General features: G+C 46.1%; 2 protein-coding genes across 5 annotated transcripts in view; one reads left to right on the forward strand and one right to left on the reverse strand.

Moving 5' to 3' along the window:
• zyg11 (zyg-11 family member, cell cycle regulator) overlaps positions 1-2529 on the forward strand; it is an 8657-nt gene extending 6128 nt beyond the window's left edge. For both annotated transcript variants that reach the window (XM_076039258.1, XM_076039259.1), the window contains exons 16-18: positions 24-121; positions 329-533; positions 612-2529. In XM_076039258.1, coding sequence (XP_075895373.1) covers positions 24-121; positions 329-519 — 289 coding nt within the window. In that variant the 3' untranslated portion in view covers positions 520-533; positions 612-2529. The remainder of the gene's footprint in view (positions 1-23; positions 122-328; positions 534-611) is intronic.
• Positions 2530-2537: 8 nt separating this feature from the next.
• On the reverse strand, positions 2538-7090 carry echdc2 (enoyl CoA hydratase domain containing 2). Of its 3 annotated transcripts, XM_076039270.1 has the most exons (12): positions 6799-7089; positions 6326-6393; positions 6084-6171; positions 5927-6013; positions 5752-5844; positions 4439-4495; positions 4274-4336; positions 4063-4187; positions 3950-4000; positions 3041-3091; positions 2913-2960; positions 2538-2821 (listed from the first exon to the last, which is right to left on the reverse strand). In XM_076039270.1, exons 1-12 carry the CDS (start codon positions 7037-7039, stop codon positions 2744-2746), a joined length of 1050 nt encoding a protein of 349 aa, XP_075895385.1. In that variant the 5' UTR covers positions 7040-7089; the 3' UTR covers positions 2538-2743. The 3 variants fall into 3 exon arrangements, with proteins under 3 accessions (XP_075895385.1, XP_075895386.1, XP_075895387.1); XM_076039271.1 differs by lacking the exon at positions 3950-4000 and having other exon boundaries at positions 6799-7088; XM_076039272.1 differs by lacking the exons at positions 2538-2821; positions 2913-2960; positions 3950-4000 and adding an exon at positions 3169-3321 and having other exon boundaries at positions 6799-7090.
• Between the last annotated feature and the right edge of the window lie 4140 nt (positions 7091-11230).

The following is an 11230-nucleotide window of genomic DNA, read 5'->3' on the forward strand; positions in this document are numbered from 1 at the left end:
ACATGTACTTTCTTCCTTACCAGGTCATTTAACCCTTTCTTCCCCCTGCTGGAGTGCTTCCACACTCCTGGTGTCCAGCTGTGGGCGGCCTGGGCCATGCAGCACGTCTGCAGCAAGAACGGTGAGACAAGAATGAGACTCCCCCACCCCCGCCCTCCCCACACACACACACACACACACACACACACACACACACACACACACACACCCAGCGAGCTGCAATGCGTCTGCCTGTTCATTCACAAAATATGAACCAGCTCAAATTTTTGGTCATTACTTATTCTCTGCATTTTTTTTTCTTCCCCCAAACGCTTTTGGATCCTCGCAGCCACTCGCTACTGCAGCATGCTGCTGGAGGAGGGCGGCCTGCAGCAGCTGGAGCTGGTCCACGCACACCCGCAGACGCACGCCGATGTCAAGCTTCTGACCAAGAGCATCCTGGAGAGCCTGCAGAACCACCAGGCCCGCACCGGCCAGGTGCCGTCCACGCACATGAGCCGCTGCGCACGGCCTCAGTGAATGCACAAAAAAAGGTGAAGATGCCGCCGGCTGATTGTTTTGTTTTTTGTTTTTTTTGAGTGTATCTACTCAGAATCCCGGTTCTCTTTCAGAGTCTTTGACCAAGAGAGCGGCTAGATGTCAACTGGGTCCCACCAGGCAGAGCCACTGACTGTACCAGGAACCCAGAGACAGTAAACACGACAGGATACTGACAGCATCAATTTCTTTTTTGCACATCTAATTTATTTATTTTTTTCATGTTTGTTTCAAAACAGAAAAAAAAGAATCTGCTAGTGATTGAAAAAAAAAAAGAGAGAAGAACTTCTGGTCAGTGAACCTCAAAAAAAGTATTTTTTGTCATTATGATGATTGTTGTGAACAACAGAAGAAGAAAAAAATAATCTGTACAGACGACGTGCACACCTGCCACCTTCATGTATGTTACTGGGCGGAACTTTTCTTTGATCTGAAGCTTGCTGGGATGCATGGCGCCGCCGAGGAACGCCGAGCATGCAAACGTTTGTGTGAATGCCTGCGTCGCTGGTTCTCGGAATATTTGCTCGTTTGTTTGACTCCCTGAGACCTTCCTCCTCCTCCACCTCCTCCCCCTACACCTCCTCTTCCTGCTGCTCTGCTGCAGCTCTCCTCTACGCCCCTCCGCTCCTGTTTTGGCCAGCTCGTTTTGATTCGATGTGACAGTGACTTTTTGCCAAGGGCGTGTTCAGTGGCTGCAAGTGTTCCTAATGTTAAGGATGACCACCACCCCACCAAATTTCCATCAAAGGCTTATTTTTTCTGAATACGTTTTCTTTTCTAAGCGGTTGAGTCTGTCAGCCTGACAACCAGCCGCGCCGCCAGTCTGGAGAGCCAAAACCAAAATCTTTTGAGCTGAATTACAACATGTTTTTTTTGTGACGAGCAAAGAAAAAAAAAAAGAAAATTGCTCAGTGGACACAAACTTGCAATAATGACATGACGACAGTATTATTGTGTATTCTCTCTCACAGCGCTTTCTCTCTGTCTGAGAAACCTGTGTACGTACTTGCATGTATATATATCTATATATATATATAGGTATATATATCTATATATAGATATAGATATATACATCTATATCTATATATATATACATCGTTAAGTACGCTCTGCTTTTCCAATGTGTCTTAAAGACAGAAATAGCACCTCATTGTGAGCATGTGCGTGTGTAAGTCTGTAACAACTGTACGAGGTTTGTAAATTAGGGGGCGGAAAAAAGGTGAAACCCAGCCGGCCGTTGGTCCGAGGCTGATTGACAGCGGATTGCATGGAAATACTTGTGATGAGTGTTGTGTTTTACCAATAGTGAACAAAGGAGGTGAGGGGCGGCAGTGTTATATGGCGCCAATTTCTTTTTTTTCCTTTTTTTTTTTGTGACATCATCATCCTCCAGTTTGCTTTTATCTGCTGACCCGTCGGGCCAGTTTACTCTTCTTCTTTTTTTCTCGCCCTGTTCTCCATGCAGTTGCAGCCACCGGGGCTTCTGCAGCTACATAATGTTTTTAATGCTCACCACAGCCCCAACGTCTCCGAGTAAATACAGGAGCTGCAGGCTCAGGAACTGAGCAGTCGGTTGCAACGGAAAGCTAAAGTATTGGGCTGCTAAATGGTACTACTACTACTACTACTACTAATAATAATAATAATAATGATAAGCTATTGGCTAAACTAACCATCTACTACTTAAGACCCTGTTGTTGCCTGGAAAGGCATTAAGGTGCGAGCCTCTTGGTGGTGCAGGTGTCCTGAGCCGACTGTCAGCTTTACCGCGGTGGCGGCAGGGCTGTGCAGACTCTTGTTTTATTTTTCCTCCCCCTCCTCCTTAATAATCATGATGTCAGATTGTCCAGTCAAGCGGCTGAACATCTGCCAGGATTAAAGCCAGTGTCATCATCCCACAACATCCTCATGTCTGCTTTGGCGGCGTCACACTGCTGCTGTGTCACATGCTCGTGGTTGGAAAATAAAGAATGTACATTCCCATGAACTAGACATGAGACTTTGATTCTTTTTTATTAGGTCTAAATCACCTGTGACGTACTGATTGCATGGACAAGAACTGTGATGACCAGCTGGGTGGCTCAGCCAAGACCCGAGCGCTCCTGCTAACTTGGTGTAATTACAGTATCACAACAGCAGGGTTGCAGGCGCGTCATCGATGGAGGCCGTCAGACGTGCGGATAGAGAGCATCCGAGTGGGACGGGTCTATTCGCCGGTGTAGCGCGGAGCTCTTTTCTCTATGAAGGCGGCCATGCCCTCCTGTCTGTCTCGTGTGGGGATCACCTGTCATGACAAACAGAGAGAGAGAACTTCCTGTTAGTGCACCTCTTCCGGTTCTGGTTCTAATGTTTTATCCTGACCAGTTGAGCCGTACCCGAGCATAGCACATCCTCTCGATAGCCATCGCAGAGCCAATGTCAACCTGGGCGAGACGGCAAAGTTACTGCTCCAACTGATGAAGAATAATAAAATAAATGCAAAAGTGTGTCGATCCTGGTTTACCTCCAGGCCTCTGCTGATTGCCTCCTTAGCCAGCCGCACAGCGATGGGAGCCTGGGCAACAAAGGTGGAAGAGAAGCATTTTAAATGTGTGTGGACTCACAACACACAACAGTGTTTCCCAACATTACATCAAAATGTTCCACTGTTCTGTTCTAAAATATCCTGAACTCCAGTCAAATCAACAAGAACAGCAGCAGTCTGTGGCTCGTCTGCGTTGCGCTGCTATTTGCGGCCCATTTCTCCACTCGACTGGCACTTTTGGCCCGGCCAACTGCGGGCATCTGAGCACGAGTGAGAGAAATAGGGAGTGACAGAGGCCCCGAAGAGAGAGGGACAGCGATGGGAAGAGGGAGGAAAGAAAACGCAAGGGGGAGAGGGGAAGAGGAAAGCAGAATGTTCAAGAGGCAGATGGGAAGGAGGGAAAGCGAGTCGACGGGCTCGGCGTGGAGGCTCACAGGGCTTCGGGACAGGGTGGAAGTGTTGAGTTAAAAAAAGAAAAATTAAAAATAAGAACAGTGATTCTTTCAGGTGGAACAATTAGATGTGATGTTCCTTTTGATTTTCCTTTGAACCAATCAGATTTGTTACAGCTAGTTTTGACAGGAAGCATATTATTCCTGGTTTCCTCAAAACTGATTTTCTTTTTTCTTTTTTTTGCAGTTTTGGAATCTAATGCATTTTTAAGACCATGTGAAAATGCTTTATGTTGAAGCCTGGCAAGATGGATGAGCACATTTTCAGCTGGCTCATCCAGCTGCAGTGCAGTGTACAGTGGTGATGGCAAATACAAAGTATTTCAAAGGCCCGCAGCTTTCTCAGACTTTATTGCTGAGTGTACAGGCAGAACGCTGACTATCCCCGTTTAGTTTCTGAGTTTGGGGAACGGGAAGATGGAAGCGCCGCGGGCACCTCGAGAGTCACGTGATGCCGCAGCTCATTGGAAATGCGTCTTTGTGTGTCCTGCAGACAGAGAGAGACTAACTGGGCTTAATGGAGAGGAACAGTGTGTTTCTGCTGCTCACCTGCGGCAGAATCTCCCTGGCCAGGCCGAGAGCTTCTCTGTAGGCGGCATCTCCGCTCTGGTTCTGTTCGACGGCCCTGTTCACGAGGCCCATGTCCAGAGCCGTCTGTCCTCCCACCCGCTTACCTGACGACAGACGGGCAGGAGGGGACGGTGTGATATTTCAAACCCAGGGCGGCGGCGGCAGCGTGTCAGCGTTTCTGAAATACCACCTGTGAAGATGAGCTCTTTGGCCAGAGTGACTCCGATCATCCGAGGTAGCCGCTGACTGCCCCCTGCAGGACACACGGCGTCAAGGTCAACCCCCCTCTCGGCTCAGAGGCTCTGCTCTTTTTTTGCCAAGGCCATTAACCTGGTGACCCGTGTTTTTGTCTTACCCGCCCCTGGGAGAAGCCCTCGCGTCGTCTCGATCAGACCCATCTGTGCCGAACACGCTGAAAGACACGCGCACACACACACACACACACACACACACACACACACACACACACACACACACACACACACACACACACACACACAGAGGACAGCTGAAGGTCTGAAGTCGACGAGGAGCTCGCCGTCTGACTGATGCCTCCGTCAGAGCAATCAGCCCAAACACCTGCTCACCTAGACTCTCAACGGCCGGCCAATCGCCGAAAACTGCCAAAACTGATTCAGCCAATCGGGTGGCAGCGGCGGCGGTGGCTCATGAAAAGTCTGGCAGATGTGTCTGGCATCGACGGTCATTATTAGTCCCCGAGCTACAGCTTACGGATCATTAGGGCCACGTGAAAAACACCCAGACTGTCGACTCTGTTGGAGCAACAACAGATTGTACGACAGCCACAGTGTACATCTGTCATCGGGTAAAAAGTTACAATTAGTATGCTGTATATATATTGTTTGTTTAGTGATTCCGGTAACAGGCCAACACTATTTGCGATTAAAAGGAGCAAAATGATAAAAAAAAAATGATTCACTTTAATGATTTGCTTTGCTTAAAAAAAAAAATGACAATGCACTGAAATTTATAATGTAACAAACCCTGGCATCATCTGACACTTGTTTGTTCATACTGTGAATTATGATTATAGATATTTTTTCAGTAAAGTCCCAGAAGGAAAGAAAAAGACAGCCAACTATTGCCAAGAGCTTGAAATGCCTTTTTTCTTGAAAGAAGAAAAACACTTTTGATTAACCTTACTGTGTAATGTTGTAACATGAACTTTGTAACCTTGAAAAAGTAAACAGTAACCTATAAAGTGCATTCCCAAATTAGAAATGGCACCTAAAAACATGATTTGTGTCTTCCGGCTGCCAGCAGGGCTTTCATCTCTAAAACTTTGTGACAAAGTACAGAAGGCTTATCTGACATCTACAAAAAAAAAGCACCGGTTTTAGAATCTTTGTACACATTCCTAGAGGGGAGTCCTAGATCTCCTCCTGAGAACCTCAACTCTAATCTGCCGTGATGGGATAAGGGAGTTGTCGGTAATGAAAATTGTCCCTGAGCAGACGCTGAGCTATCCTTCGCCATCCTACTTGTGAGAGTGGGCCGCTGATCTAACCCGAGTGGACCGGCGACAGCTGTGAAACGGTGGTGACTTCCCCCTTCATGCATGGTTAACATCATCTACAGGACGAAGGTTAAGACAATAGAAAAAAGAAAAACCGAACTGTGGCTCGGGGGGTTCAGAGGTCGACTCACCAGCCGTGCGGAGGTCACAGGCCAAGGCCAACTCCAGGCCACCGCCGAGGGCCACGCCGTCCATCGCCGCGATGGTCGGCATGGGCAGCAGAGCTGAGTGGGCAAAGGGCAGAAGATTTGTAAGTACGTACATCTGTTTAAAAACAACACGAACAAGAAAAGCCGTAAACCGAACCGATCTGAGTCATGAGGGATCGCAGGCCGTGAACGAACAGGTCCGACTCGGTGTGGTCCATCGCTGCTCTCTCTTTCAGGTCTGCACCTGGGGCACATTCACATCAAAAGACAAGTTTTTGCAAAAGGTGGAGAAGAACAAGCGGAGGATCACGTACCTGCACAGAAAACGCCAGGAACCAGACTCCTGAAGATGACGACGCGGGCCGACATGTCGCTGGACAGCGAGGACACCAGCTCTCTCATCTGCGCGTGCGCACACACACACACACACACGCAGGGGACATGCCATCTCTCAGTTTGTATGAGTGTTTGTGTGTGTGTGTGTGTGTGTGTGTGTGTGTGTGTGTGTGTGTGTGTGTGTGTGTGTGAGTTCATGCTGACCAAGAGCTGTACTTACTTGCGACACAAACACGTGACCCAGAGCGTTTCTGGCCTTGAGTTGGCACATCAGCACCTCCACTATACCTGAGAGAGAAAGTGAGTGACATCACTGTTTCTCATCTTTATTTATTTTTTGTACTTAAGTTTTTGGTTGTTGTTGTTGTTTTTCCAGTTATCTGTACTTGAGTATTTCTTTGTCTGACGACTTTTCATTTTTACTTACTACATTTGTACACAAACGTTTGTACTTTCTACTTCTTCCATTGGAAAGACATCCTTGTTACTTTTTTGTTTAAAAGATGTAAATTCTGTTTAAAGTAAGCTAGCTTCATGTAACTATATTATAAGTTCCAGTAAGATCAATCTACAGAAGGAATTAAACTTGAGGCAAACTTCCATTTACAATCACTGTCTGTATATAATTACATTCATTTCTATGTATATCCATCGTAAAACGCTAGAGTTGTGTTTTTTTAAGAGTGTCCCTACCCCGGTCCTCTCCATCAAGACGCTTTAAATCCACCTCCACGGCAGCCGCTGCATCTGCGTGCAGCCTACGGCTCGACGTGTGACCGCACGCCGCCACAGGGCGACCGTGAGCGGCCTGCGGTGGCCCTCTGTCTCGGGGCATCAGACCGGGGCTTCGGTCGTGTTTCCCCCTAATAATCGCGACGAGACAGCGGCTCGATGAGCTCCTGGAGCCTGGAAGCCTGCGGAGGAGCGCTGCCATGTCCGCCGTGTCGCCGCCGTGGTTTCGTTTTTAACTACAGGAAAACCCGTTTTGAAACGATCCTGGCTTCCTGTGAGAGGAGGGACTTGTGACTGATCGCTTACCTTTCTGCTTTGGTCATTGGTTCCTCGAAGTTTCAGTCTTCAAAAAAGGGGATTCTTAAATTTAGCAATTTCCTTTTGCAATGAAATTTTGGGTGTGTATGTTTTTCAACCTAAAAAAAAAAGAAAAAAAAAAGGAAGACATATAACAAGACATTACAGTCCACACATAGTTAACAAACAACATGGGGGAAAAAAAGTTCTGGACGTTCTGGACTTTGTGACATCGTGCACATAGAAGGTACAAAAGGGTGACTTTAGTTGTGAACCAGCAGTGTTTTTTTGTGGTCTACGCTGCAAACATAAGGATAAACGAAAATGAGGATCCATAGTTTTTGACATTTGTGTAAGAAGGTTTCACTTTTAGACAATTACTTTGCTTCTGTGGCTTAATTTAGGCCTTTGTGTGATGAATTCTCATCATTACTCTTCAAATGTCTGTTTTTTGACCACCTTTTTCCTGTAAAAAGAAGAAGAAGAAGAAGAGCACCATAACTTTAAATAATTGCAAAGCAGGAATGTGCAATTGTGGACAACATTGCATGTTAAAATCAGTGCATCACACACACACATACACACACACTTTTTCTCTCATTCTCTCTCTCTCTCCCTCTCTCTCTCTCCTACACACACACACACACACACACACACACACACTGAGTTTAGCCTGTCTGTGTGTGTGTGTGTGTGTGTGTGCGGTTTGAGATGTGAGAGTCTCTGTCGAGTCTGTGGCCAGACAATGCAGCTTGTTGCGGCAGGTTTTCCGTCGGTCTGCTTGTGTGACCATGCATTATTGAACCGCTCTTTACTAGTTATGCAATTACACAGTCTGTCAGACAGCGAAACTGATTGCACAACTGTCTGCACAAAATGAGCCTGCTCTGTGTCTCTCTGTGTGTGTGTGTGTGTGTGTCCAGAGCCATGTGATCCCCAGATTCATTCAGAATTTGAAATTTTCTAAAACAAAATAAAAAAAAATTAAGTTGCATTTTTGTTTGTTTGTTTGTGTGTTTGTTTGTTTCTTTAGGAATCAAATGACCTTTGCTGCAACAGAGAGCACATCTGCCGTCCCTTTTAGTGTGTTCAAGATTGAAAGACCCAACATGCATTGTTCCAGTGGGGAAACAGAGCAGGTGGTTTGCGTCACCAGGTGGGTCTCTGATGTTCGGCTTTCGGTTGGGAACCGTCTGGTACGGATTGCCGCCACCTCCGCCGAGGTGCACCGTCCGTCCTGACGGATGACACGTGTGTCTTGAGACGCAAAGCCGACGGCTGACGGGTGTTCCGTTCCTCTGAGCGCCAGGACGGAACCTGAGCCTGATGGGCTGTGACAGAGACAGTCTGTCTGTTCCTAGACAAGGCCCACAGGTCGGACACACATCAGAGAGGACAGCATCACACACGCACGCACACACACACACACACACACACACACACACACACACACACACACACACACACACACACACACACACAGATGCCATTAATGTCTTCAGAAAGGAAAGAGTCACTGTGTCCACTTAACTACATCCACTCCCACTTCCTCTGCAAGCGCTGCCACCAGTGTCCGGCTCACCCCTACACCCCTCTGCACCCCCATCCCCTCCTTAACTAGAATACACGTCAGCCACACAGCACTTCCCCTTGGATTCTGCAGGGGTCAGTCTTGCAGCTGTTATACTACACTGCCGTCATACAACCATTCGGAGAGGTGCAAACTCCTCTCCGCGTCCTCTTCTCCAACTCCCTTCTTCGCCCCCTCACGCACGGCAGACAGCAGGTGATGCAAAGCGAAGCGGGGGGACAGACAGAGTCTCGTGCGCTGGACTGCACCAGACAACCGGCTCGGCCTCCAGCAGCCCCAGGCCGAGTCAAACAGGGAGGCCTGGTGTCGGGGCACCGCGTCGGTCATGAGTCACAGGGAGTTAGTGGCGTACGGTTACTGGAGCTGTCCGTCAAACGTTACGACGGCACAACGACTGGCTCCGGGCGCGTACAGTGTGTTTGACCTCTGTGTCAGATGTTTTGTCACACAGGCTACGCTGTAATACAGACACTGGTCCTTCAAAATTGAACGAAACTTTGATATCAGTTTCGTTTTTGGCTTTTTAATTCTGTCTTGCATTTCTATTGATCATTTCTATTGATATCATTAAAAGTAATGATATGTGAAAAAAGTGGATGAACAGGTTTGAGGTGTTACAGATTTTTTTTATATTCATATATATATATATATATGTATATATGTATATATTTATATATATATATTGCATCTGATGTGTTTAACCATGTCTTTGAACATTTCATGGAGGTAGAATTTGAAAAATTACTTCGTCACATTAAGGCATAATGATTTTTTATTTTCTTATCTGATTGGTCAGGCATAGCTACTGCTCATTAGACTGTGGTTGGACATTGAACATTGAACATTAGCGGCCCCATGCTGAGCCACAGTGAGTTTCAGTTCTTGTCAAAGCCACTTATAAAAAGCAGAAATATCTTCACCCTGTATCTTAACCCTAACCCTAACCACCAAGGAAAGCCTCCGGTGCTGTTTGTTCCTTGAGTTGAGTTTTGGTAGCAAAAAAAAAAAAAAAACACACCTCTTGCAGCTGGCAGCGGTTGCATCCCGCATTGATTGATTTGATTGGCAAGAGAACTGATGCCTCTCTGAAGACTAGCAAGGTGGACAAGTGGGATTTTACACTGGAACTCTTTTGGGATGTTGTTGCCCAACTGGGTTACTTTGAGTTGGCATCAATCAAATGACCACCGGAACCGACCTTGAGCCTTAAAGCACGGCCCCAAACTGAAGTGAGGTTATCTCTGTTACTGGTTCCGTCGGGGTGTCTGAAGATTAATCTCCTGCAACACTGAGCAGCCTTGTTATTTTCTCAAGATCCAAATATGCACTCATCCAAAAACAGAAGAGGGGCCCTTCCAATGCTCTACTTACTGCAATTCAAGCAGTGGCGACCGGGCCATCTGGCGTGTCAGCACAATGCCACAGTATCAGTATCTTTTTTTTATCGGAGACGTTTTTATTTAGTCCAGTGGCTTTGACTGGTCGTGTGTGTGCATGATGCCGTGCTCCGGGACCGAGCCAGTGTCAAATCAAGCGAGAGGGGATGACTGATCATCCTGTTGGTTCAATCACATCAGAGTGAAGGATTTGGGCCGGAGATGGAGTGGCTGAATTTGTGTTAAAGCGAGACGTGCAAGTAGAACTCCAGTCCATACCCTCCCACAACAGGAAAACGTGGCACATACTGTAAATGTGATGTTTGTTTAAAGTGAGGCCAAATATGTAAAAACATATGTATATATATACATATTTACATACATACATATACATATATACATTTTCATATATATACATATATATATATATATATATATATATATATATATATATATATATATGTATATATATATATATATATATATATACATATATATATATATATGAACTAGCCTGCAACAGCCCAAGGCTTCCTCTTGGCCATTAGACATGATTCCTTATTCTTCTTTATTTTTACACAATATTCTTTATTGTGAAAATACCCCTTTAGTACAGCAGACTCAAAACCTCCTCCACTATTTACTCCCTGTCGTCTTCTGTGGCTTTAAGGGCAGCTGTGCCTCACTGCTTATTTCCAGCAAAAGTAAACTAATTGTTTTTTTTACTTTCCAAGACTGACTGAATGCACTTTTAATTGGATTTAACATAAAAGACGATGGGAGCAAAACTTTGCCTGCTGGTATACGGTATATAAATAAATATACATATATAAAACAACTATGCATCATTGTTCAGGGTTGCTCTAAAGACATGGAGTATAGGGCGACAAGCTACAGAAGTATTTCCCCACTCGTCAGGTCTGGGATCAGATTTGCTGTCTGAACGCTGACAGCTGACACTAGCATAGCTAACACCCTTATTAAAAAGTAAGGATGTACCAGCACAGGTCCACACACACACACACACACACACACACACACATGGAAGCACGTGGACACATGTCTGCACCATTGAAAGAACTGGGAGCATCTGTGCAGACAAGTATAACACATACAAAGAATGCAAACA

Source organism: Nelusetta ayraudi, unplaced genomic scaffold (assembly GCF_046127955.1).
Source record: "Nelusetta ayraudi isolate G7.1 ecotype Tasmania unplaced genomic scaffold, CSIRO-AGI_Nayr_v1 ptg000059l, whole genome shotgun sequence".
In the NCBI taxonomy this organism is placed as follows: domain Eukaryota; kingdom Metazoa; phylum Chordata; class Actinopteri; order Tetraodontiformes; family Monacanthidae; genus Nelusetta; species Nelusetta ayraudi.

Excerpts from the sequence above, each read along its gene's own strand:
- echdc2 (XM_076039270.1), bottom strand. The coding sequence starts at position 7,039 with ATGGCAGCGCTCCTCCGCAGGCTTCCAGGCTCCAGGAGCTCATCGAGC. Across the intron at positions 4,496-5,751 it reads CTGTGACCTCCGCACGGCTG|CGTGTTCGGCACAGATGGGT; the intron begins GTGAGTCGACCT and ends CGTGTCTTTCAG. Across the intron at positions 4,188-4,273 it reads CAAAGAGCTCATCTTCACAG|GTAAGCGGGTGGGAGGACAG; the intron begins GTGGTATTTCAG and ends GTCTGTCGTCAG.